The sequence below is a fragment of the Pelodiscus sinensis genome, chromosome 4 (genome assembly GCF_049634645.1).
Source record: "Pelodiscus sinensis isolate JC-2024 chromosome 4, ASM4963464v1, whole genome shotgun sequence".
Lineage (NCBI taxonomy): Eukaryota > Metazoa > Chordata > Testudines > Trionychidae > Pelodiscus > Pelodiscus sinensis.
This window is the reverse complement of record NC_134714.1, coordinates 74,418,071-74,445,335: the sequence shown is the minus strand read 5'-3', so window position 1 is coordinate 74,445,335 and position 27,265 is coordinate 74,418,071. Positions and strand designations below refer to the sequence as shown.

The 27,265-nt window shown below is 44.8% G+C and overlaps 1 protein-coding gene across 2 annotated transcripts; it reads right to left on the bottom strand.

Moving 5' to 3' along the window:
- Positions 1-131: 131 nt before the first annotated feature.
- RAPSN (receptor associated protein of the synapse) lies at positions 132-27,192 on the bottom strand. Of its 2 annotated transcripts, XM_006113433.4 has the most exons (8): positions 21,891-27,192; positions 17,386-17,724; positions 13,844-14,002; positions 13,382-13,480; positions 13,147-13,269; positions 2,491-2,544; positions 1,515-1,714; positions 132-970 (listed from the first exon to the last, which is right to left on the bottom strand). In XM_006113433.4, exons 1-8 carry the CDS (start codon positions 22,104-22,106, stop codon positions 898-900), a joined length of 1,263 nt encoding a protein of 420 aa, XP_006113495.1. In that variant the 5' UTR covers positions 22,107-27,192; the 3' UTR covers positions 132-897. The 2 variants fall into 2 exon arrangements, with proteins under 2 accessions (XP_006113495.1, XP_075783567.1); XM_075927452.1 differs by lacking the exon at positions 1,515-1,714.
- Between the last annotated feature and the right edge of the window lie 73 nt (positions 27,193-27,265).

The following is a 27,265-nucleotide window of genomic DNA, read 5'->3' as shown; positions in this document are numbered from 1 at the left end:
GGCGCGGGTGAAAGGCTTTATTGCGAGTACAAACGGGGGAGGGGGCAATACAGCGCGGGGCCGAGGCGCGTGCCCCTGAGGCGCGTGGGCTGAGAACACACGAAACCTGCTCTGCCTGGCTGCCCCCCAACGACCGCCCCGGTGGCCACGCGCGCTGGCACTAGCCGCGCGTCAGCAGGTCACCGTGTTCGCAGAGTTCCGCGGCAGCCCTCAGGGAAGGGCCTCGCCTTAGCGCACGGCTCCATGCAGACAGGCAGGACCTGACGTCAGTAATGGCAGTGGAAGGGGCGGACAAGACCAAGTCAAGTCATGGCTCCCGTTTGTTCTCATTAATACATAGTTCCAAATTAAATCCATTGGCCTAAAATTAGGTAGTAGGAACAATCCCGTATAAAAGAGTAGGAGAGCTTAGACTTTTACTTCTGAAGAAGGGGTGTCTTGAGGATGCTGGTGCATGTACAGCAGTCCATGCTGACTGAGAAAGGGGTACTGCTTCGACAGACAACCTCTCACTTCCCCCCTCCCCTCCCCATCAGAAACAAGCACCGAAAGGAAGGAAAGAGTGTGAAAAAGAAAGACAGCAAAAACAGAGTGGGAGCTCACACTAGACGGGGCAGGCAAGACCTAGAACAGAAGTGGTGATAAGGGTTTAAAAACTGGCTCTAGAGAAGTGGTTCCACAGGGATTCCAGAATGATAGCTAAGTCAGAACACAGGTACGTGTAAACTGTCAGGTTAGAGTAAGATCAATATGCACTTGTTGCATCCTGTGCAGGAGATATCTCCATCTGCAAAGTAGGATCCTTCCAGGCTGAGTGCTCACTGGTATTCCAGGGTTCTGTCTTCTAGCCTCTGTTGTCAGAATAATGAGCTCTCTCAAAATGACTGATTTAGCAGGTCACACGAATCCCGGTTTCATTGATGAACGGCGGCAGTTTGGGCAGCCACGCGTCCCATTGGTCTGGAGGCATCTGGAATAAGAAACGGTCATTTCTCACAGTGCACGCTTATAAAAGGAGGTGCAGTGGTTTCTGATTTACAGACCCAGACTCCTATTCCAGCAGTGGGGAAGAAAGTGGCTTAGGGCCTGTCTACACAAACCCTTTAATAGGTTCATACATCTACTCTCCAGTCCCACAATGACATTTAAGGAGTGCTAGATGCTATTACTACCAACAGTTAGGGACAGGAGAAGCTAAACAAATTACTAAATGTGTTTGTTTCTTAATAATGTGAAAGATAAGATGGTGGATTACTCCTTGAAGGAGAGTCATTGATTTTGTATAAAATATGGCAGAACATCAAGAAGTCTGCTCTGTATTTTAGTGATTTAGCATATTCAGACTGTAGGACAGTCCTACTCTGGGCACTAAAATAGGGGTTTTCTGTTACTTTTATTCTTTCACAAATGCCTCTAGCCCTTTCCCATAAATCTCTGCTGAATTCCTGTATTATCCTATTTCCCCTTGAAGGAATCCCTCCATAACCACCTGCCCTCTCCCTTGTGCTCATTACTTTAAGTGGAAGAAATGTGAGCAAGGCAGCGCCTGGAGCTGGTTGTTCTTCTCCCCAATGGACTCTCCACACATGCCGCAGTACAGCTCCATTTCCTCTACACACTCATGGAACTTCACCACATGGTCACGAAGTTCCCGTTGCTGTCCCTTTGTGCGATAGATCCCTTCACACAGGCAGTGAAGCTTCAGCAGTCCAAGCTGTGCACAGAGGGCAGAGGCATGAGGGAGGATGGGGCATGGTGAAGGAGAACCAATAGCAAGGGGAGAGTACTTGATGGAAGAGGTCTTCACCAGCCCCACCAGGCATCTGGGACACTTATGAGCCTCACCATAGAAAACACAAACTTGGTTGGTCAGGATTTATCTTATATGCATCTAGAGGCCCTCCCATCTATCTTTACACTTTTGTCCCTGTATGCCACTAAAGAGGATTACAGGGTTGCAGCACTTCTATCACTCCATCTTTTCATAGAGTTGGCTTTCCTAGGCACCTGCAGACCATGTCACCTGCACTTTCTTCTAGTTGCTGGTCAGTATGCAATCTATGCACTGTGCTCAGCATATATCAGGAGAGTCTCCCTGAAGTTAGCCAGCCAGTAAATTAATGCCATGTAGCTATTTGTTGGGGAAGGGACTATTAGTCCTCCACTTCCCCTCTCTGCTGTTATTTTCCAACAATTTGTCTCCCTCTTCCCACTTGTTTAACCCACGATGGCTCCCAACTAAACTTTCTAAGGTTGTCTCAATTGCCATCATCCACCCAACCCATTCAGAATGCTCCTCTACTACTGACTCATACCAAAAATAGTTCACATTCTATACCCAAGAAACTCAGCCTGAGCCTCCAGGATCAACTGGTTAACATGGTCTTATGAAAGATAATGGGGAGGAGTGTGAAACTGGAAGATAAGAGTGGGCATCCAAATCCCCATTAGAGAACTCTTGACACTGGGAGGGGAGCTGTGGAATCTTACCTTGTTCCCCAGTCCCTCTGCCAGCTCTTGAGCCTTCTCAATGCCTTCCAGTGCCTGTAAAGGAGAAAGCATAGACCTCATATATCAATCAGCATATCGCCAGTTCTCATGTCAACCGTTTAGCACCAGTTCTGCTTGGTGAGTGACATGCTGGGAATTAAAAGTCTAAGGAACAAAGAAGAAATGGCATTAGGAGTAATAAAACATTCCCTCACTCCATAGAAGCAAGAAAGCTCTGTGGTGGGATGTTCACACTCACAACATGCCCTCCCAAAGCTCAGTGAACTATGTGGTCACAAAAAGATCATAGCAATGCAACAGCAACAGTCTTACATGTTGAACAGGAAGTCAGAGTGCAGCCATGGCAAAGACTGGTGTCTCCAAAGGAAGAGGTTATAGAACCAAACTCCAGGGTAGTAAATCTCCAGGGCTGGGCTTAAGCATAATCAAAGCTATCAGTTGCTGTTCAATGCACCAAAGATGTTCCCCACCTCCTGGCTTACCAGTCTTTGGGCCACTTTCGTCTCTTTCCACTGGCACAAGAGGTGCAGGAACAAGGACCAGATTTGCTAACAGTGCACATGGATGCTAAGCAACTTGTCCTATTTCTGCTGCCCATGACCCCTGTACTGGATTATAGGAAGGAGCTGTTGCCCCTGCCTTGCCAGCCTGCAGCAAAGTAGCATTGTTCTAGCAGCTGCTATTCTGAGTAATCTTTACAGTTCCCCCACCCCTCAGAACAAGAAGAAAAAAATCCATGCTGATAATTAGCCTCTGTTCTCCAGGGTTCTGAGCAAATGACTTCAGGATTTCAGCTGGCAGTATTGGAGAAGGGGTTTTCCCATTAGACAGGATTATATAATTAGGCTTATTTTGGGATTTCCAACTTCCTAGAAGGCATCTGGCATTTATTGCTTTGGGAAATGGGATACCAAACTCAGTTTATTCCAGTGTGCTGGTGAATTAACAGGACCTTGATGGAGATGGACAAAATAATGAAGGATGTAGTCAAGTGGACTCCACAAAAAGAATATAGGGGTTATTCAATAAAATGAATAGCTGATCAATTTAGAACTCATAAAAGGAAAGCTTCCACTGACCGCCCTAGTGAGTGTGGGGAACTTCTGGCTGCAGGTGCTAGAAAGCCCAATACTATGCAAGATTAAAAAAATATCTGACTTGACCCTAGACTGTGCCAGTCTGTCTAAAAATCACTAACTTTTCTTCTTCTTCCTGCTTTGCACTGTAGCACAAAACAGGCAGCAAACCATCTTAATCAGCTGGTTAGGGATTCCCTCAGTGTAAACCTAGTGGTGGGGCAAGTTTGATTAGGGTAATAACAAGAGTGGGGGCATGTCTGCTGTTCTTTGGAAATCCTTAGGTAGCAGAATGGTCTTTTGGGGACTGTTACCGACCAGCACTGATTAGCCTTCAGGCTGCTCTAAATTGTCTTACAAACGTAAAGCCTACTTTGGCTCCGGTCTTCTTATCTGTGCTCAGCAGTTTGGCCAGCTGAGGATTCATATTATAGATAGAACTGGTAGCCAAACAGTTCCCATTACAAGACACTCTTGTTATATATTTCTAGTTTTGCCAAACTTTAATGATTTAGGCTGAAGTTTTCCATGCTGGGTATCTGTTCTGGCTAATTTTATTGGAAAAAAAATCTCAGTCAAAACTATTCTGTCATTTCTGAAAATGAGGATAGGAGAAAAAATAGGTTGTATTGACAAGTGACCTTTTATTTTAAAAGCTCTAGTACCCATGCTTTTTCAAGGAGGGTGTAATGTATGGCAGGGCTACTCAACATATGGGCTGTATGCAGCCCACAGCCTGTTTGTTTGCGGCCCATGGGTAGAAGCCAAAACAAAAAAATAGTCAATATAATGGTCTTCTGTTAATATGTGTTTTAGTAGTTAAATTCCTGGACTGTCATTGCTCATTAAAAGTGCTGTCATATGGGTGGAAATCGGGTAAATGTTGCATTTTATTAATATCAGCAGAACTGACTTAAATGGGGCCTGTGTGTTGTGTGGTCTTGCCTTAATCTTTGTATTCATGCCCATCAGTGTGAAAGAAGCTATTTGCATATATATTTGCATGTATATGCAACCACACTTAAATTGTGTCCGTCGGCATGTGCTGTGAGTATCATTGTGGCCCCCGGGGCTTCCAAAGTTGAATAACCCTGTTGTATGGAATATGAGAGACTATTTATAATATTTGTATTGATACCAGTATTATAAATTAGCAAGTAATCTGATCTGACATGCCATGTAAGATATCTGTGAAAATGTTATGATTTGCCAAGTATGATAATTTTGTTTATATGTTTGTATCATATGTAACAAGATTTATAGATATGCATGATATCCAAATTTGTGCTGTTTTTCTGGGTATCCACTGTTGGAGGCTAGGACTTCGGAATGGAGTCTGTTACTATATATAGAATACTATGGAGTCAAAGATGGCATCTGGGGCTGAATCTTCAGTGATCACAATGTTCTATGAGTGAGAGCGCAGAGGTTTAAGTCACTGCTCTGCAGATTACTGAGATAGATATATATAGATATATACCAATCTATCTATCTATCTATATAGATAGATAGATATAAGGAATGTGACTGTGGTAGAAACTGACCTTAGGGAGTGCATATGGACTCTGGATGGAAGCAGGTTATGCCCTTGATAAGTGATTATGTAACCAGAGACTTATTTGAATAGTCTTTGAGCCAATATCTCAGAGCTTTGGGATCTTTCTGTGGACAAAAGAGTTTAGGGGATTTTCTAAAGTCCTTAGTCTTCTTCAGGTAGAAGACTAGTTTTCTGACATATAGCATATGAAGAATCGTCTCCCTGTTGTCATCTTTTTTTTTTTTTTTGGTGGTGGTGGCGGCGGCGACGGCGGGGGGAACCCTCCCAGAGATGGATCTGTTGGTTAAAGTGGAAAATGCAGAGACAATAGGAAGAAATCTTAAATATGACCTTAGAGATACTTTGTCTTTAAAAAATGAATGTTGGATGTGCCATCAGGGCCACTATTTCTTCTATGTGCCTTGGTGAAGTGATGTCAAATAGAAATGCAGTTGTCATGGGCACAAGTACGAGACAGTAAGTTACTATGGACTCAAAGGGAGGTCTAGAAAAAGCCATGAGAAGTAGTTTAGAATCCCAGGCTGAAGGGGGTGGTGTCACATGCGGGAAGAAATTCCCAGTGCCCTTAAAGAGTCTACACCTCAGCAGGTAAGCAAACACTGAGTATTTGTCTACTCGGGGGGAGCGGAGGGGGGAAGACATTTTCACCACAAGACATAACTTAAGGTAGCTGAGTGATAAGTTTTGACCGCTTGAAGTCTAAAATGTAATGTAAAATCAAAGGGAGGGAAGATGAAGTTGGGGCTTTGTGTTTAGAATGGCAAAACTTGGAATCGTTTTCACTTCATAGGTAAGTATGTCAAGTGGTCAGCTTTGACTGTGTACCATCACATCTTTTAGCTCATCAGAGTATTCTGCCTTGAAGCCAAGAAGGAGCCATGTTTGGAGGTGAAGGACCCACAGGCTGAGGTGAAGGATCAACCCATTGTTTTGAGAGATCAGATGAGCAATGAGCCAAATAGGAATAGGAGGACATATTGCCATCTGTGTCTGGTTAGGGAGCCAGACTTGTCTTGTCCAAGAGGGGCAATCAAAATAACTCTTGTTTTGTCTTGTTGAATTTTCAACAGGGCCTTGGACATGAGAGAAATGGGAAAAGGCATACAGGAGGTCCCCGTCCATAGGACGATGAAGACATTTCCCCGTTAATGTTTTTCCCTGGCCAGCCCTGGGGCAGTAACAAGGACATTTCTTATTCCAGTAAGTAGGGAAGAGATCAGTACTCAGGTTCCCCAAAATCCGAATATATGTCAAAGCACCTCTGAGTTCAGCTCTCACTCATGGTTGTTACAGAAATTCCAGCTGAGAATGCCAGCTGTCACGTTCTGTGTCCTTTGTGAGTAGATAGCTCTCAGAGCCCTTTTTTACCAGCCTTTACAGGAGGAGCCTACTGGGTGTTTTTAATGACTCTAGCCCCTCTGAAGGTAAAGGCTCTGCGGATGATCCCTCAGCACTGGAGTCCCCTGGAGACTGAAGTGCTTTCTCCATAAGGAAGTGTTTAAATTTCAGCTCCCAGTTCCTGTGAAATTGCCATTATTGCTGTGACAGGTGAAGCACTTCTGTGAGGCTGTCCCACGTTTCAGACACAGTGAGAATGTCTGGCTGATATAGGAACTGCTTTCAGGATAGGCACTACTTAGACCTGGGAGAGTGGAGCATGTCCCTGGGCGGAGGGGCTATCAATCTCTAGCAATAAGGAATGCAGAAGAAAGGTTTTCTTTACTCCTCTTCTTGCTTTTCTGGTTACCTGTTTGAACTCTACTCCCCTGCTCTCAGGTGACCAATCCTCAGACCTCTTCTTTGAGTTATTTTTGAAATTTGAAAGTTCCATTCCTATTTGCATGGTGGGTTCTCAGTACATCTTTATAGCTGGCCATGGCTGCTCAATGCACCAGGAGATCCTCTGCTTGGAGCCAAGCCAAGGTGCTGGACCTCAGCAGCATTTAGGGAGAGGAGCAGTCCCTGCTGCACTCCAGCCATAGGAATTATGATAGCTACAAACAGATATCAAGATGTATGACCAAAAGGGGCCATGACAGAGACATGCTTCAGTGCAGCGTTAAACTGAAGGAGCTGTGAAACACCTACTACCAGGCATGGGAAGCAAACCACTTGCTCTAGGGCTGCACCCATGACCTGCACGTTCAACAAAGAGCTGGATGACATACTTGGAGGCGACTCCACTCCACTCTGAAGACACCAGTGTATAATTCAGGGACTCAGAGGACACCTGGAAGTGGACTGTGACAGGAGGAGGAAGTTGTGGCAGTGTACGCTGAGGGAGAAGAGAGACCCAGAGCAAGAGGACTCAGCAGCCATAGAGGCTTGCAGTCAGGAGCTGTTCTGCAGCCCTGAAAAGGTAAGCCACTCACAACCCTAGAGGCTGCAGATGATGTGACTGGTAAGTGGGCTGAGTCTCAGGAAGCACCCAAGTGACTTTCCAGGAGCAGGAGGGTTACAGAAGAGAGACTTTTTTGTTCTGTGTGTGATACTGCTACCAGCAGAGGGCTAGGGTTGGTCAGACGGCAAACAGACCATCAATGCAATCTCTTACGTCTTGGTAATGTGCCTCACAGACTTAATTGAAAGTTTCATGCAGCTGCTGTGCCACCCTTCTCAAATTAGCTGGTAAAACAAAGTTAGTATTTGACTCTTGAAGGCTGACAGTCCTTCACCAGTGTGTCATCAGCAGGGGTGGGAGGGATCATAGCTGCACAAATACATGTTGCATATGGTCCCAGATGGAACCTGCTATTGAATAAAAGACTCTCCTTTGCTTACCTGTTCATCATAAGCAGCAAAACGTCTTTCAGGGTGAACACAACCTACAGAAATGAGTGGGCATTACTACTTTTGCTCTCACCTCCAGTGTTCTCCCCGATTCACACCTGCCAAGAACACAGTACAGTGTGCACAAATGCAAACCCCTTCTCCCTGGCGCACTGCCTGGCAAGGGATTTCCTTGTGATACTGCTGCAAGGGTTTTCCCTGCTCAGCTGCACCAAGGGATACCTTGCTTGCACTGCCAAAGTAAAGGTTTTCCTTGCAGCCCCAGCAGTGAACTCACCATTGTGGGGCTCCTGTATGTTATGTATGCTCGCTCCAGGACAATCAGAGAGTGCTAGGACATTACAAGTGTTTCAAAGGGGTTTGAGCAATGCTGTGTCTACGGTTAATAATGGAGCTTCTGTAACAAGTTGCAATTTTGGCCTTGATAGAACCGACTACAGAATGCTAGTCTCAGGAAATCTTAACTCCTGCAGGATGTCTGAGGTGGGCATGGAAGTGCCCAAGGAAGATTAGAGAGGAATTGTTGTGAGATAATCTGAGGCACATTACTGCAGAACACAAAAAATTGCAAGAGTGGTGGGACAGTGACAGGAGGGAGCATAAGGAGATCATGCTGTGGCTCCTAAACGTTATGGAGTGGGAAGCAGACATGCTGTAGGCACTGCACACAGAGCAGTTGCAAATCAGCTCTCCTGCAGCCAATGTCCCAAACTGTTTTCAAAACACTCCCTTCCCCATCACCAGCAATGCAATTTGGGCACTACCCTATCCCTGTGTGCCGCCCACCCAGCCTCCACCCATGCAGACTCCCTCACGCTCCAGATGCACTCCATGCCTATCTGCATGCAGTTTAGCCCTGATCAACTGCAGCCCCCCCTTCCACCTTGCACAACACATCAGATGGCAGGCCTGCATATGAACCTTGGATATATACCTGTGAAATTCTTGGGCCCTGCCTCACTTCCTGCCTCTCCCACCCCTTCCCTCCATGTCTCCCACAGTGCAAATGTTTCATGCTTCACGTATGTCCTACATATATTGTGTTTAATAAATGAAACTCGTGTATTTCTGATAAATTTTTATTCCATTACATGAAAGCAACAAGCAAACAAGCACACCCAAGCAAAGCTATGGTCACTATAGCGCTAAGTGCAGCCTCAAGACTAATCAGAGTAACCCCCTTGCAACACAGTCACTGCACTCCCACACATAACAAGTTTCACTGATCAGAGAGGTAGCCGTGTTAGTCTGAATCTTCAAAAGCGGCGAGGAGTCCTGTGGCACCTTATAGACTAACCGAAGTGTTGGAGCATAAGCTTTCGTGGGCAAAGACCCACTTCGTCAGATGCATGTAGTGGAAATTTCCAGAGGCACGTATAAATATGCAGGCCAGGATCAGGCTGGAGAGGACAAGGTGGATCCAATCAGGGAAGATGAGACCCACTTCTAGTAGCTGATCTGGAGGTATGAATACCAAGAGAGGAGAAGCTGCTTTTGTAGTTAGCTAGCCATTCACAGTATTTGTTTAATCCTGAGTTGATTGTGTCAAACTTGAAGATGAACTGTAGCTCAGTGGTTTTTCTTTGAAGTCTGGTCCTAAGTTTTTTTGCTGCAGGATGGCTACCTTTAGATCTGCAATTGTGTGTCCAGGGAGATTGAAGTGTTCCCCTACAGGTTTTTGTATGTTGCCATTCCTACTATCTGATTTGTGTCCCTTTATTCTTTTACATAGGGACTGTCCAGTTTGACCAATGTATATAGCAGAGGGGCATTGTTGGCACGTGATGGCATATATTACGTTAGTAGATGTGCAGGAGAATGAACCAGTGACGGTATGGCTGATCTGGTTAGGTCCTGTGATGGTGTTGCTGGTGGGCAGAGTTGGCACCGAGGTTTGTTGCATGGATTGGTTCCTGAGTTAGAGTTATTATGGTGCGGTGTATAGTCGCTGGTGAGAATATGCTTCAGGTTGGTGGGTTGTCTGTGGGCGAGGACTGGCCTGCCTCCCAAGGCCTGTGAAAGTGAGGGATCATTGTCCAGGATGGGTTGTAGATCACTAATGATGCGTTGGAGAGGTTTTAGCTGAGGACTGTAGGTGATGGCCAGTGGTGTTCTGTTGGTTTCTTTCTTGGGCTTGTCCCGTAGCAGGAGGCTTCTGGGTACACGTCTGGCTCTGTTAATCTGTCTCCTCACTTCCTCGTGTGGGTATCATAGTTTACAGAATGCTTGTTGAAGATCTTGTAGGTGTAGGTCTCTCTCTGAGGGGTTGGAGCATATGCGGTTGTACCTCAGTGCTTGGCTGTAAACAATGGATCGTGGTGTGTGTCCGGGATGGAAGCTGGAGGCATGCAGGTAAGCATAGCGGTCGGTAGGCTTTCGGTATAGTGTGGTGTTTATGTGACCGTCACTTATTTGCACTGTGGTGTCCAGGAAATGGACCTCTCGTGTAGACTGGTCCATGCTGAGGTTCCACCCCACCATCAACCTCAGTAGGTGGTCTAGTGTCAGAACTGGAAAGTACATGCTATCTATTGCCCCACTGCAGTTTGGGAAGCCTATCCTCTCAAAGTCATCCATAATTTGAAGCAGATTGCCGAGTCACGGTCTTTCAGAGCAGGATTTAATTGATGGCCTTCAACACTTCTATCTGCACAAGCCTAATGGTTGAGTTTCCCACTCCAAAATGATTGGCAACTGATGAAAGCTGTCTGGAATAGCCAGCTTCCACAGCCGTGCTTCTCCACAGGCATGGCAGCTCTCATGCACGTGTCCTTGCGCTGCAGGGTAGGGGCGAGCTCAGCACACAGTCTGATGAAAGTGGCTTTTCTCATCTGAAAGTTCTGCAGCCACTGCTCATCATCCCCAAATGGCATGATGATGTGATCCCACCACTCAGTTCTTGTTTCCTGAGCCCAAAAGCGACATTCTGTGGTGGTCAGCACCTCCATGAATGGCACAAGAAACTCTCATGTTGTAAACGCTGCATGGACTCCTCCTCATCACTTTGTAGCTTCAGGAATAACTCAGCTGCCATATGTGACATGTTAATGAGACCTATTAGCATTTTCTTCAACAGCTGGGGATCCAATCCCACACAGTGTGGAGGCAGATCGCACAGCACAGAAGCTGTTGAAAGATGGCACCAAATGTGGATGGAAGCACACGGGTTGCTGAGATGTGAAGTGATGCTCCATGGGGCATTGGGACAGGGCACAGGATGTCCTGCACCTCCCCATTAACCACTGTGTCAGAAGAGGAAGAGGTGTTCTGTGGGATAGCTGTTCAGAATGCACTGCTCTGAAAAGCGCTGCAAGTGTGGCTGGCAGCTGACAATGCAGACACCCAATAACTTTTTTATTTCTGCACTCCATGAGCAGCGCTTTAACTGTCAGTGCTTTTCTTCTGCCAGTGTAGACAATGCCCCAGTGCTAGATAACCTTAGGCTTACAACAAGGGAGGGAGAGACCATGTGCAGGCTCAACCAACACTTTTACCAAAAATTTCTGATTATAGGCCCAGGGGCACATATACACCTACAGTAGAGCACCCATAAGGACACTACTCAAAGAAGTGCCGAGCGCTCACAGCTGGAACTGAAGTCGATGAAACCAGTGCTTTGTACTTAAATATAAAATGCTAAGTATGATCTTTTATAACTCAGATGGGGCACCACTTTACTTTAATCTGTGCCTCAGTTCACCATCTGCAACATGGTGGAAGTAATGCCCCCTCATTTCACAGGAGTTGTGAAAATATGTTGGTTAATGTTCATGAAGCACTCAGATACTGTAATGATTAACATCACAGAAAACTCCATAAGGAAATGAATAACTCTGTGTTTTGAGCAGGTTTTGGTTGGTGTGCAGTCAATAAGGCCTGGAGTGAACAGTAAACAATGAGGACAAACAAAATACTGAATAGTTGCCCATTAAGTGAGCTCCCTCCATTCTGTCAACTGAGGCAGAGGTTTTGTAGAAAAAAGGATGTGACTATACAATTAAAGACTATCATAATGCATATTCATATGGGGTTTGAATTAAGGTTGTAAAGCAATCTTTATTGTGACATTTCCTAACTTTTGAATTCTTCACTTTGCAATCTTAGTATTCTTCTTTTATGATCGTGTTTGTAGGTGTAATTGTATTATTTTAAAGGAACTAACATGCTGAACACATACTGAAAATAAGTAACCTCGAAGGCCTTTACAGTGTAACTTGTCCATTCTTACTTCTTTTTTTGATGCCATATCTCCCAGTTATGGTTGCCAGGTATTGACTCGGACAGTCCGGTTAAAAAAAATCAGAAAATATCGGACACCTAAAATGTCCAGTATTTTCTGATTTTTTTTTCCCTACCAGGAGGCAAAAATCCAGACACCTGGCAACCATATGACACTCAGCAACCGCTCCTCCCTTCCCACCCCCCGGCTTACCCGGTTCTGCAGGGAAGTGGTCTTGTGGCATGGAGAAAGAAAACAAAATGGCCACTAGCAAAAAAAGCCCCAAAGGCCTTAAAGGGGCCATGCTGGGGGTTTTTGTATTTTTAAATTATCATTTTTTTTGCTTAATAATTGTCGTGGTCCTTCCCCCCTTCCCAACTTTGGTTTTTCTCAACAGTGAGGGTTTTTTTTGGCTGGGGGGGTGGTGGTGTTCGGTATTTTGGGTTAAACCATCTGGCAACCCTACTCCCAGTTTCATGCTATATTTTATCTTCTGTAGATTTTAAGCTCCTCTAGTCAGCTCTGTGTTATATATGTTTGTAAAACATAGACGGTACCTACCTATTGGACTGTTTAAATAATACTGTAATCACTCATTATAAGAGTCATACAGTTAAGAGAGAGTCAATCAAATTTGCTTCAGAATGGAAGATAGGGAATGGGAAGTGACCCCCTATTCCCACTCCTTTCATTGCACAGTAATTTCTATACAGTATGTCTTTTCTTGGGAAGCATCTGGTACTGGTCATTTGACTTTGTGGACTATGGCTCTGATCCAGTATGAGTGTACTCAATTTATGATAAATTCCCAGATTCCCAAGTTGGACTGGGAAGAAAAATGTCAGTAGTAAAGTACAAGGTCTTGTGTGGAGAACAGAGGCACATGGGACCCTGTTGTACCCAGATATGTAGAGTTGAGAATAAGGTAGTCTACTTCAGAGAGGGCCTAAGGTTTATTTGCCCAGCTTCCTGAGAAATTGCCTGTGACTGACCTTGTCTAGCTCCTTCTGGATCACCCAGCACTTGGCCACTCCCAGCAGTACCTGGATTTGTCCCAGGCGGTTTCCAATCTCTGTCATGATGCTCATGGAGGAATCATACCGAGGAAAGGCTGTCTGCAGCATGAGATAGACAGTCAGATACATTTAGCTGTGCTCAGTCCTTGTGCTCCCTTTCTATATCTCTTTTCTGTCCCCGACTCCTCCCCTCTTTTCCCCTTGCTCCCACCTGTATGTCTGCTCGGCTGCGGTGGATATCAGCAAAGCAGAGAAGGCACAGTGCCTGCAGTGGCCGGTCCCCATGCTGCAGGGCAATCTTCATTGACTCCTAAAAGAAAACATCTCTAATCAGTACAAGAACATTCCCACGGTGCAGCTGGGATTGAAGCCCTCAAAACGCCCCAGCCTGCCTCTACAACTAGCTTCAATGACACACCTTTGGGGAAGAAACCTTGTCCACAGTTGTGCAACATATGTTCCCAGCAGAGAGCATCCCTGAACCCAGCCCTTGAGAACAGCTTTGGCTAATGAAACCATGTGCTGCATCTAGGGATGGGAGGCAGAAGCAGTATCTGGAGTACAAGGTAAATGCTGCTGTATCTCCATACCTCTAATCCTGACCTGCACAGGCCTCTCCCCAAACCCGTCTCTCTTCCATGTTTGGCCTAATATCTCTACCTCCACCTTGTACCTCACAGCATTCCATAGCATCTGCCAGGTGTCCCAGCTTCCGATAGGCCACTGCCATGTGGTATTGGCTCATTGCCCGGTACTTCAAACTCCAGCCTTTTCCATAATCATTCACCAATTCAGCTGCTTTACACGGGAAGAAAAGAGCTTTCTCATAGTCCTGGAAGGCAGAGACAAAAGCAGGAAGACAGAAATGAGTTAGACGATTAGACTGCCCCAGCAGTAATAGGACTCTTCATCATTTCAAAATGAGCATGTGTCCCCAGCTAAAGAAACTAGAATGGCCATACGGTAAAAATCCATTTTCCCCAGCATGTCCCTAGTGGGTCCAGAACTTAAGTTATATGCTGGGGTGATTTCATTGTCAGCTCATTTAGAAAAAAAAAAAAAAAAAAAAAAAGGACTCTGCTTCCCATTATAGAGATGATTTAGCCTCCTTATGGTCAAAGCCTGGTTCAGAGCTTTCTGTATCCTGACCTACTTGTCCACCATCGCAGCCTTCTACATTCGGACAGGGATTTTCAGCTTCAAATTTTCCATATAATTAACTCTTACATTCTCCATCAGGTAGATGAGAATCCCTCTTGGGTCTGGTTGGTTGTTATGGTAATAAATGGAGGGGAAGTCAGGGCTTTGTCATAGTCATCACTTCCATTTTTTAAAAAGGGAAGAGCATCCAGTATCTTAATCGTAGGAAATACTGTGCAAATACATTTCCTTTATTTAACTATAAAAATAGTTTAAATCATAATATTTAACTAACAATATAACACCATTTAAAAGTGCTTGGTAAAAGATTAAAAAAAAACAACCCTACCCGTGTACCATTTTTATTCTTTGTGATAAAAGAAACTGAAGGAGTTTAATTTTTTTCTGATTGATTTTTACCTTAGAAATATCATAATTTTCTGGTTTTGTTGAGGACTAGTGGGAGATGCAAAGGTTGTTGTTGTTTTTTTAAATCATGAGTTAATAAAAACTCAGCGGTCATCAACAAGGGTGACAGAAACCAAGACTTTGTATGAAAAAGCGCTAATAATTTCTTTTGTCATAGAACTAGTAGCTACAAATAATGCTGGCTTTAGTCACTATACAGGCAGTCCCCGAGTTACGCGGATCCGACTTATGTCGGATCCGCAGTTACGAACGGGACACTTCCTCTCCCTGGTCTCCAGCAGACCAGGGAGAGGAAGCAGAGCGGCGGAACGTGCGGCCAGCTGACAGCCCAGACGCGTCTGGGCTGTCAGCTGGCCACGTGCTCTGCTCTGCTCCCCCTCCCCCTGGTCTGCAGACCAGGGGGAGGGGGAGCAGAGCAGAGCAAAGCCGCGGAGCCCGAGGGCAGCAGGATAGCCACGGCGCGTCTGGGTTGTCCCGCTGCCCGCGTGTTCCGCCGCTTTGCTCCCCGTCCCCCTGGTCTGCAGACCAGGGGGACGGGGAGCAAAGCAGAGCAAAGCCACGGAGCCCGAGGGCAGCAGGATAGCCCAGACGCGCCGTGGCTGTCTCGCTGCCCCCATGCTCCGCGGCTTTGCTCCGGACGCCTGTGGTACAGCAGCTGGGGCACTGCCGGTTGGTCCTGTAGCGCCGCCCTGGGCGCCACGGGACCAACCCAGCAGCACCCCAGCTGCTCTGCCCCAGGTGTCCCCAAGTCAGCAGCTGCTGAAAATGACCAGTGGCTGACTACAGGAAGCCCCTGCCCCGGGCTTCCTGGAATCAGCCGCTGATCAGTTTCAGCAGCAGCTGACTTGGGGATGCCTGGGGTTCTTAAGTTGAATCTGTATGTAAGTCAGAACTGGCGTCCAGATTCAGCCACTGTTGAAACTGATCAGTTTCAGCAGCGGCTGAATCTGGATGCCAGTTCCGACTTACATACAGATTCAACTTAAGAACAAACCTACAGTCCCTATCTTGTACGTAACCCGGGGACTGCCTGTACTTATTTTATAAGAATTTAGTCACAGAAGTGTTGGGAGACACGCCAAAGTCACATGGTGAGTAAGTAGCAGAAGTAGGTAGAGAAACCAGGCCTAGGAATCGACTCCTGGTCCCATGCACAGACCACACCTTTGTGGCTGTCCAGGTTCTAGAATTGCATGTGCTGTATACCAAAGATTATGAATCACACCTTCTACCTTTGTGGTCTTTTGTAAATAATCTCTATTGATCTTGACTTAATCCTCAAAGCGAATAGTCATTAGTAGTGTTGGGAGAAGAAAAGTAAAGCCTTCCCAGAACAACCCTCCCTCAAACTCCATTAACTACTTTGTGTATACAAGGTACAGGGTGAATCCCTGTCCATCTTGGTCCTTTACTGTATCCAAGATGTAGGGATAACATATTAATGTATTGAAAATGATTCCCCCAAATGGAAGTGACTCCCCATAATTTGTTCCCCACAACTTAAAAGTGTTTAGATTTATTATTAATTCTTCTTATTATTATTATTAGTTAAGATTGTTAAATGTTTAGATTAATTATTATTATTGCCCCTTTAGAATATAATGTATTAGGTCATGTAACTTAGATCTGTTAAGAATATAATCCTATGTAGCCAGAAACAGCCCCCCCTCTGTGTCCCAGGGCATGCTCAAGCTTGTGGCAAGGGGCTGCTTGAAATTGACATTGCATAGATACACTGTAACAATGCATTGTCAAGCCACTAACTCTGCTATGGGAGCAAAGCCCTGTAATTGACTAAGGGCATTGTTACATAATTGACACCTGTTCTCTTTAAAGCAACTGTAACTAACTCAGCACTCAGACAGAGAATGTTTCAAGAAATGCCACCCAGAAACTTGTGACTTTTTTTTGTAACTACAATTCTTGAATATGTAAAAGTTGTTATTATACAAAATACTGTATGGGAAACATTAATTAGGGAATGTATGTAAGAGAGAGAGAGTGCTTGGATGATGAATGGATGGTTCTGAGAGGTGCCAGCCTGAGAATACAGCAACAAAGGGCTGAAGAAGGCGTCAGGTGCCAGTGCAACCAAAAGGTGTCAAGTGGAGAAAACCAAGTACTAGAGGTCCACCTGATGAAATCACTGACGAGCACCTGGCAGCCACCCTCAAGACATCAGCATGATGCAGCAATTTCCATAGACTGGCATAAGAAGAAATTCCTATAAGAACTGGACTAAAAAACTATGGAATCAGAGTCCAAGGTTCTGCTGCCAGCCTACCAGGAGCTTCAGATGCGCATCTGATCAGGACTTCGCTCCCCACTACCATCACTTGTGTACGGAGTACCTGGCCAGTATTCTGTCACAAGCAACTTCCAGGCTGGTAACTATAACAAATACACAGAACCTGAATGAATGGATGAATGAATGTTTATATGTATAAGGGTTAAGTAGTTAAACAACGTTGTTTGCTTCTATCTTTTCTTTATTTTTTTATTATTATCTTTACAATAAATGTGGCTTTTTGCCTTATCCCCCTCATAAGATCCTGCTTGCTTTTATTGGTACAACAAAGATAGAGAGAAATTTTCCCTCTGTTACTTCCCATCCCCATGGTAACCAACTGAGCTATGTGTCCGTACCTTGATCAGAGTGTAGAAACTCCCCAAGCTGCAGCAGACACGACATTCCAGCATCTTGTCATCATTGTTGTGTGCATAGCGCAGGGCTTTCTCAAAACACTCTAGTGCCTTCTGAAAGATGCTGAGGCCCAGGAAAGCATTGCCCATACTGAGGCTCACCTGGCCATTCAGTTGCAAGCTCACAGTGGTGCCTTGCATGTTCAAGCACGTCTTACAGTAAGAGATGGTTTTCTGGAATTCACAGAGTTTCTCATTGCTCCGAGCCAGGTTCAGGTAGCTCTCCATAAGATAGTCAGGGTCCTCTAGCTCCCGAGCTGTGTCAATCTGCACAACTGCAAACTTTCAGCAGAAAAGAGAATGTTTATAGAGTCTCTCTGTAGGAATAAAGCTTGTGCTTACAAATGAATTGTACCTTGCAAATAAGTAGTTACATTGCCTGTAGTCAGGACAAGAGTCCAGCAGGATAGCACTGATTAAGTACTCAAGAGGGCAGGCTATGAGGTAGGTTACACAGCATACAAGTAGACTGGCAAAACCTCTCTCTATTCTCTACCTTTGGAAGAGGGAAGAGATCTGGGTTAGAAATTAATGGGGAGAGCTGCCAAATGGCCATGGAAAGAGGCATCAGTAGGAAAGAGACATTTCTGCACTGTACTCAACTTTTCCTACACTACTCCTCCAATCTTTATCCCCATGCTCCTCAGTACCTCCCAGAATTAATTTTGTGGAGGATTTAAGATTGTAGTAAATATTCTGCTAAGCACTAGAAATTGCTTCTATCAAGATTCTTTCACCCATTCATTCTCTGCTTTTATCAAAAAGCAATCCAATATGTTTCACAAGGTTTGCTCTTCATAAATGACTTGCTCATTGCATATGGCTCAAGCACCTTAGTCCAAGTCTCATTATTTAGACTGTAAACTGTTCCAGGCAGAGAATGTCTTCTTCTGTGTCTTGTGATGAATGAAGTGCAACATTGCAGCTGAATTAATAATTGCAATACCAAGTGCTTAGTATTGTCTGAGTGGTTTACTATTTTATTAGAGATTCAAGTTAGAATTACTGGATTATAATTCTTAAGGGTCACTTTTATTTCCCTTTTTGAAGACTGGAACCACACTTGTTTTTTTCTAACCTGGAATAGTGATTATCAAATTTCAGTCTGTAGCCACCTTGCAGGTGGACCACAGCTCAAGGATCGGTCCCCTCCAGCCAAGAGCCTCTGCTGACACTCCAGACCCATGGTCCCCCCACCTGTGAAGTTGAAACACCAGCACCAGTTTCTCACTGAAGGGGATAAGGAGAACCCTGAGTCTTGAAGGTCAGATCTGACTTGCGCGGACAGCAAGCAGCTCCACATGCTGCCGCTCCCCATCCACCCAGCTGGGAGAACAGCAGCAAGGAAACCACTCACCTGGAGGCTTTCCCTGCTTCTCCCATTGGCTGGAATTGCAGCCAACGAGAGTAGTGGGAGGCAGTGCCTGGCAGCAGGAGGGGACGTGGAGCCAGGTAAGTACCCCCATCCTCCTCATGCCAAGACCCTTGTCCTCATGGATCCCCTCAAGCCCGCTCCTGCATCTTCCCTCCCACCCAGACCCCTCACCTCCAGCTTGCTGCTGCCCACACCCTTCCCCCAGCCCACTTCTGCACCCCCACTTCTAGAGCCCACTCCTTCACCCTTCTGCTCAGACCCTCACCAGGTCCTGCATCCCACCCTCAGCCCACTCCTGCACCCTCCCTCACTCCGGCCAGACCTTGCACCCAAACTCCTGGCGAGACCCTCACTTCCAGCTTGCTTTAGCACCCTACCACCCACACAGACCCTCAACCCTCACTCCCTCCTGCACTTCCATTCGTATCCCACTTCCTGACAGCCCCCACGTGAACACCGAACCCCTCATTTCTGGTCCCATCCCAAAGCCTAGGGGGGCTCACTAAATCTACTAGCTGTGGAAACCCAGAAAAGTTAATCAGGCCTGTGGGAAGCTCTGACTCTTGGTCTTTCCTTCCCCCCAGAAGGGCTGGAGCACCAGGGGAGTGAGGAGTTTCATTTGGTGGCCACATTAATGAGAGTTGGGTTGCTGTTTTTTTGTTGTTGTTTTTTGCCTCTCACTTTAGTGTGACCCCTGACTGATTTTTCTGTGGATCAGTGGCCCCCAGCCCTAAAAGTTTCCTCCCGCACCATAAATAAAGACAACGTGGAAACCTTTTGTTTTGGACACAAGTTAATATTTTACTTTATTTAAAACTAAGTTTGGTAAACTAACATAAAGCATTTCAACTGTTAAATTATTTTGATTTTGATTAATATTTCCTTTCTTATTGGCTATACATGCCCCCCATATGTTATAGTTATGTATTTAAGTTTTTATGCTCAGTATCCTAATATGAATAATTCAGTATTTAAGGTATTTAGAGATAAGCAAAGGCATTTTGTTATCATGGGTGGTTGGCTAGTGGTCCATGGAAAGGTTTGCATTGAGCATCATGGGGCCCGGGCCAAAAACTTTGTGAACCACTGCTCTAAAACCTTCCCCATTCTCCAGAAAGTTTCAGCAATAATTGTCACTTTTCTTATTGTTAATTCCCTCAGTTTCTTGAAGAGTGCTGTGTGGAGCCAGTATCTTGCATACGTTCAAAGTGTTCACTTACTTGATTTTTACAAGCCCTTCCTTGTTTCCTAATTGTCCAAACCCATTATTTCATTTGCCCCTTAAATATCTTTTTTCCTAAAAGTTAAATATCACAGCCCTTTAAAAACGATTAATTTCATGCCTCTTCTCATTCATTCATAGACCTTGTTCTTTGTTCCCCCATATATTTTAAAAGTCCCTTTAATTTTAATGCAGTGAGTTAGTATGAACTCCTCTGCTTTATTCAAATCATTCTCTTTTCCCTGTGTTACAAGGATCATGGAGAAAGTTTTCCTACATAACCCTGTTTTCTATTTTCTTTTCAGGTTATTAGTGTGGTTTTTATTCTATCACGTCTTCTTTCACTTGTCTCATTTCCTCCTATAGAACTCAAAACATTTTCTTCACAAAACCATACCTTATCTCCTCTCCTTATTGCCCTCATTTTTTGCCTTCACAATCACCCAACAACTCCTGCCACCAATGTCATCTCTTCTCAGCGTGTCCCACTGGTCTTCCCAGGTATCCCAACTGCATCTCACCCTCTTCCTTTCCCTCTACTATTTGCTAGAAGGACAGGACTCTCTACATGCCCAATACTTTATTAATTGGAAGTGGCAATCGAGTTGTTTTAAATGGTGCCATGTAAAGCACTTGAATTGGAAAAATTTATAAGCAATCATCATCATAAGAAAAAAATCTTCTTTGATCCCAGATACCAAGTCAGTGTCTGGAACCCAAGAAAAGCCAGGAGCTAGTACAGCTAGACCCCTTTTCAGGCCTGGATTGTTTCTTACCTTTAGTACCAGAAATTGCTCCTGTATGGTCTCCCAGATTCTTGACTCATCCTTTCAAACACTCAATGCTGTTCCAAATGCATCCAGCCCCTCTTCAGAGCCCTACACTGGCTCCTCTACACTCAGCACATCAACTTCAAGCTCCTGGTCTTCACCTTAAAGGTTGCACAGTTTAGATTCAATCTTCTCTACTCTTCTATTTTCCTCAAGCCACATGCACCTTTGGGTCCTTCTCACCCTCTATGCTGCCACCTTGATTTTATCTCCCAGGCCTCCATCTGCTCCTTATCCAAAGCCCTCCTGAAACACCACCTCATCCAAAAAGAGTATTAATTCCACCACCCCTCTTTCTTAGCCCAACTTTCCATCTTCCACAGATAGAGAAGCATCAGCAAATATTTCTTAGACTTAACTCATCACGTCAGTGACTGTGTTTGAAGAGTGATTTTGAAGAGTGATTTTTCCTGGATGTCTGAACATCATTGAAAATTTTGTGGAAATTGCTGCAATACATATAATTATAATAAAGTCCAGTAATATAAAATCTATATAAAATATCAAAACTTGTGGAGCTAGACAGATACTAACCCCTGGAACACATTATTGTCCTACATCATCTCCTTTGAGGGTTTTTTTTGGGGAGGAAGGGAGTACTCTATGGGCAATTTCGGGCAAGGACTTCACCTTCAAAACAGTGCGTAAAGCATCCAGCATGCCATTTGTGAAAAATACCTAAGAATGTCTAACTATAATGTTTTGGGCTCCAAAATTTCTTAAGGAGCACCACTACAGGCCAGCAACATGAGAAACCTCAGGATTGTGACTTTATGATCTTTGGGGCCCAGAACTAGGGAGCAGCAATGCAGAGTGACACTGCAAGGACCCCTGGGATTAGACCCATAAATCAACACTGCCACCTGTCCCAACTGCTAACAACAGCACATTGTATTCACCAAATATCTGATGCCCGTGCTCCAAACAAGATATAAATCATGCTTTTACAATATAATCCACAACTGCTTCCTATTGTGGGTGTGATACACAGTGACATGCATTTGTCTTGGGATTGCTTTACCTTTAGCATATCCTTGTATCTGCCCATCTCCGAGTGAGCAGTGATGAGGCAGCCCAAAACCCGAAACCTGCCAGCAGGATCCGTGGTCTTTTCCAAAACCCTCATCCAGACTTGCAGGGCTTTTTCTGTCTGGTTAGACTGGTAAAGCTGAAGTCCTTTCTCTATCTGCTGCTTGGTCTGGTCCTGGCCCATCTCCTTTGCATCAAAAAGCCTCATATACTAACCTTTTGAGACATCAGCAGCAAGAAGTCAGAGAGAACACAGAAAATGTCCTAAAGCAGGAGGGTGGATTTCATATTCTAGAGAGTTGGGCCATAAGACCCTCAGACGCTTCAGGATGCAGGAATGTCAGCAGGAGATGGTGAGTAGAGGGCAGTAAAATCTTTAAGGCAGAATCTGAAATCTACTAGGTAAACATCTCATGTACTGAGACCCCATCAGAACAGTCTGCAGCCCAACCTCACAAAGAAAGAGGAAGGAAAGAAGAAAAGTGCAACAGAGAGAGGGGGAAAAAAATCCCAACTGGCTAGAGTGAAATTCAATCGGAATGGCCACTCCTGGGCATCCCCTCCCTATTGGCTACAGCTGTGCCTGCCAGTCCTGGTCACATGGCTTCACAGGAATGTCAGTCAGTCTTAGTAACGCCAAGGTCACAGTGAGCCAACTGCTTCCACCTCCTCCTTCTCACCCCCAGCCTGCAACATATATAAATACCCCAGAGAAAGAATCAGCAGCAGTGACAGGGCTGTGTCAGTAATCTTTCTCTCCTCTTCCATCACTGGGCATTTGAAGTTTCTTTGAAGAAGATTTAATCCTCCTGCTTTTTTTATTGGTACCTATCACGCTGGAGTATGAGGCTCTCAGTATCACATAAGGCACAGATGTTCATCCCTCTCTGAATGCTTTGGTGACTGGGATTGCAAAGTGGCAGCACCATCTTTTTCCTGCCAATCCTCAGTGACCAAGGTCCTGAGATAATCAGGCTGTCAAAAGCCTTAATTCTTGAAACTCTTGGTATCTCGCACCTAGTGGTAGATGGGGTATTAGCAGTCTTACCCCTTGAAACTCTGGGAGACTGTGATCTGAGGACAGATGGGCAACTTCGTACATGGGAGTTTCCAGAGCCCTGGTCTGAAGCTAGTTTAAAGGCTTGTTCCATTGTGGGAGCCTGAACTTCATCATCTTATAAGATCTGTTTTTAAATGAAGTACGTATTGTACATTTTAAGGGAATATGGATCTCCCCCAAACAGTCCAGACATTGTGTCTGTTACTAATTGGGATAGATTCCTGGCAGGAACGCGAACAAACACAAAGAAGTAAAAAGTAACTATTTAACAACACTAGGTAGAAGCAGGCAGAGTTGACAAGGAACTGAGGGTGGTTAGCCTGTGAGGCCCTATATATCCTTGCTACAGGCCACGAGGGTGTGGAGAGTGCATGCATGAGCTGAACAGGCCCTGCTACCAAAAATCTCTGATCAGTGGTGCAGTGGCATGTAGGAACCTGAAATGGAGAAACTATGGGATCATTACTGGATCACTTTGCACTCCAAATATAGGATTCGTTCACTTTACTCCGGAAGCAGAATTTTACTAGGCTTGTGAAAAAGGCAGCTTTGAAATCCTTTCCTGCATCTTCTAAAAAGGACAGGAATGGAAATTAGATTAATTCTTTTAGGAATCAAGTTTCTAGATACAAAGGACTTATCTCCTCTGATCTGCTGCATTTTAGTGCTCTGATTTGGGATGTCCTGGATCCCGAATAGTGTGTTCACTTTCACTAGAAAAGGATCCGGAACTTGGCAGACCAATGGATGCCTAGATTTCATCTCTCCACCAGATGGCCCATCAGACATGGGGTTGCTAATCTGACTGAGCCTACCTTGTGCAGCATCATGTGAGAAAGTGGAAATTAGCATTGACTAATACACTAAATTGTAGAATACAAATCAAAAGATAGGAGCTATGTCCTACAGAGACAGAATGCATTGAGGCTCTGGGATTCTGAAAATCCCCTCCAATCTTTTTATTTAGGGCATTCTTGGAGGAGATAAAGACTTTCAATGGGAGAGGATTGACTGGTCTCTGTCAGAGGTGAGCCCCCAAGTGACTCCCATTTAGGGAGCATATATAAACCATCTGTAGTGTCCAGATCATTGTATTTGTCATCTTGTTTCTCCATGGAATGCACTGCAGGACCCTGCATCCTATATGGCTTCTGTGTGCTAAAGCGAAGGTAGACATAACTGCTCTTCCTGAGGAACAGATGGCTACAAAGGGGTTAAATAAAAGTACTTTGACAGCCTGAAGGTGTCTTTCATATTTCCCGTAGGAGTGTGTCTCTGTGTGTCTTGGGAAAAAAAATCCCTGAGGCTGAACTCCTCTTTGAGGGAAAAAAAATCTCTTGAAATTTCTGGGTCAGGAAAAGCAGCTAGGGGCTTTTTTTTTTGGGGGGGTGGGGGGGGAGGGAGGTAGGGAGGCTGCAGGCTCGACCAACTGGATAGGGGCATCAGAGTAACAGCCACCCAAGTGAAAGCAAGATCTTATTTTCTCTGTACTGTAAAATTTCACTCCATAGTCTAAAAATCACTGATTCAACAGACTGGTCCTTGCTGTTTTCAGACCACCTTACTCAGGCACTGCTCCCCACTAGTCACCATTGTCTTCATGTCCCTGTGAGGGACATGGAGGCTGTGGAATACTTTGCCCGCTCTAAAAATGATAGGTCTCTGTCTTCAGTGGGACAGATTTGTCCTACATTTATGACCACAAACCTAGTACCTTTTTACCTTTGGGTTGGACTCTGTTCTGCTGCAAGCCACAGTCTCACAAGAATGCAGTTGCTACAACTGGCTTCTTGCTGAGATGGACAGACAAGTGAGAGTATGTCACAGCAGCTAAGGAGTTGGGGGGAAGTTCCAGGAAATGTGCTGAGCTGACAGAGAAAAGCCACCATCAATCTCAACCTGCTGAACTGAGGAAGAGACACACATACTTATAAGCAACTTACCAACTTGCAGCCAATGAGTTAGAGCTGAGGACAGGTAGCTAAATCAAAACAGCTTGGTCATTTAGATTCTTTCAATCCATGGTTTCACTGAGGAATTAAGACTTGTATTTTATTAGCAGGGCACCTTGAGTCTTTCTTCCACCTCCCAAAAAGCTATATATGCCTGCCTAACTGCACCCTCAATGTCCACCTGCTTAGCTGTCAGCTGCTCCTCAAACACCAGTTCATCCTTCACTTCATTTACCACTTTTATGCCAATTCCCTCCCAGCCCATGCTCTGCCAATTGCATACAGTACAACTGAATAGGAGATCATCGTACACATTTTTTCAGTTACACCTATGCATGAAATTGCATGTTGTAACTCATAGCAGAATTTGGGCTGTAAGTGTGTAAAGTGGTTTGAGGGACTTCTTAGAGTACGAGAAGGGACCAGCTTGATATCTTGGCTCCAGTTTGCTGGCATTTTGCCCTCTATGCCACTCCTGATGCTGACATATAACTGTGGGTCAGGTGGGCAAAGAAGGGATCAGGAAACTTCAAATAAATGTGCAGTAAACTGAGGCATGGGTGACTGCTGTAAAAGGAGCAGAATAGAATTGCTCTCACTCTTTGGAGATGGGAGGGGAAACAAGCAGTGCATTGGTGGGCAATGAAGAGGATATAAGACCTGAACCCCTAAGTCAGTAACATCTGGGTTGAATCTATAAACTCTGGGCTTTTTATTAGAAGTTAAAATTTACAAGAGTCACGAGAAAAAGCCAGATGATTATCAGAGATTGAAACACCGACTATTAACTATAGTTTAAAGGGTGCTGCATGGTGATGGTTGATGTAAAACAGACAGCACCTTTTACACATAGGGTTCTAATTTCAGTATCCATATACCACAACTGACAACTGCTGTTGGGGATTTGCCCCATGAAAGGCATAATCTACTTCGCTGTGTAATCAGGAGCCTCTGTCCTCACATGAAGAGATGCGTTTCTTGATTCAACTGCTTCTCCCAGTCTTCCACCCCAATCTCAACCCCTATCTCTGAGTTTGACTCCCTAGCCTCCCTTCTAAACAGCTGCTAATTAACTGCACAAATGCTAGTGCATCATACCACAGGTGGCACAGTGTCTTGCTCTGTGATTGGCTGCACTGGATGGAACAAAGGACTGATTATCTAATGGTGACAGTCTGAGTAAGGGATTTACATCCAAGCCAACAGAAGGAGGAGCGATTTAAACTATTTTTGGATTTTAAGTCTTTTTAAAAGACTGAAAAGATGGTTATTTGCTGGGTTTAAAACTTCCATACTACTTTCCCCGAGATGTAGGGATATTAATGTTAATATCCTGGCCAGATTCCAACAAAATCATATTCTGCCTACTCCCACCATTCAAAATTATACAATAAATTTCACTGCAAAGCATTTTGCACTGCTTCACAGAAGTAGGAATATAAAATCCCATTTAATTAACTGGTTGAACATTATATTTAACCAATTAACTACTTAAACAGGGGTGGGGCGCCATGGCAGGCTGCTCTGGCCAGGCTAGGTGTGCTGCAGGAGGGGACTGCTCTGGCTGAGCTGGAGCGACTCCTGACCATGGCATGATGCGCTAGGCCTGGCTAGGATGTAGCAGCCCATGCCCGTGTTGGGCAGGGGCCTGCTCCAGCCCAGCTGGCCCACTGGTTAAACACTAACATCCCTAAACAGGTAGCTTCACCCACAACTGAAACAGTGGAGTATAACACTGTCCAATAGGTTAGGACAGGAAGTAAAGAATACAGTATTCAGTGGATGCAGCCAGAGAAATTTAGGGAAGGAGGAAGTATTTTAAATAGCCCCAGTCTGCTGCTAAACATTATTTGGGTAAATGCTTCTCCTTTACAGAAAAGTGCACCATTCCTCTTCTGTGAGCAGGCAGTTGCACCTGTTGGTGTGTGTTAGTGACTCCAGGACCCTGTATCCCAGTTCAAAGAGAAAGAGCTGTATGTATGAAGTGTCCTGGAAAACTGAACAATGAGTCATGGCCCAATCCTGCTACCACTAAGTTAGCAATTTTGCCAGTGTGAGGGAGAAAGAGTAAAGGGGAAGATGGGAGATCTCTCAGGAGAAGAGAGAGAATGAGAACCAAGAGAAAGAAAAGCATCAATTTAAGTTAGTAAATAGAGAAATACTCAGAAACTGGAGGGCAAGACAAAAATAAAAATCTTGCCCACACGTATTCACAATGATTGATTAGGACAGTAATGAAACCAAAGGCTATTTTATGTACCCAGAGAAAGTGGCATATCATGAACATTAAGTGATAAATTGCCTGGCTAAGCAACTGCAATTCCTCCATGTCCCTTTCACTTTCAGCTGGCAGAG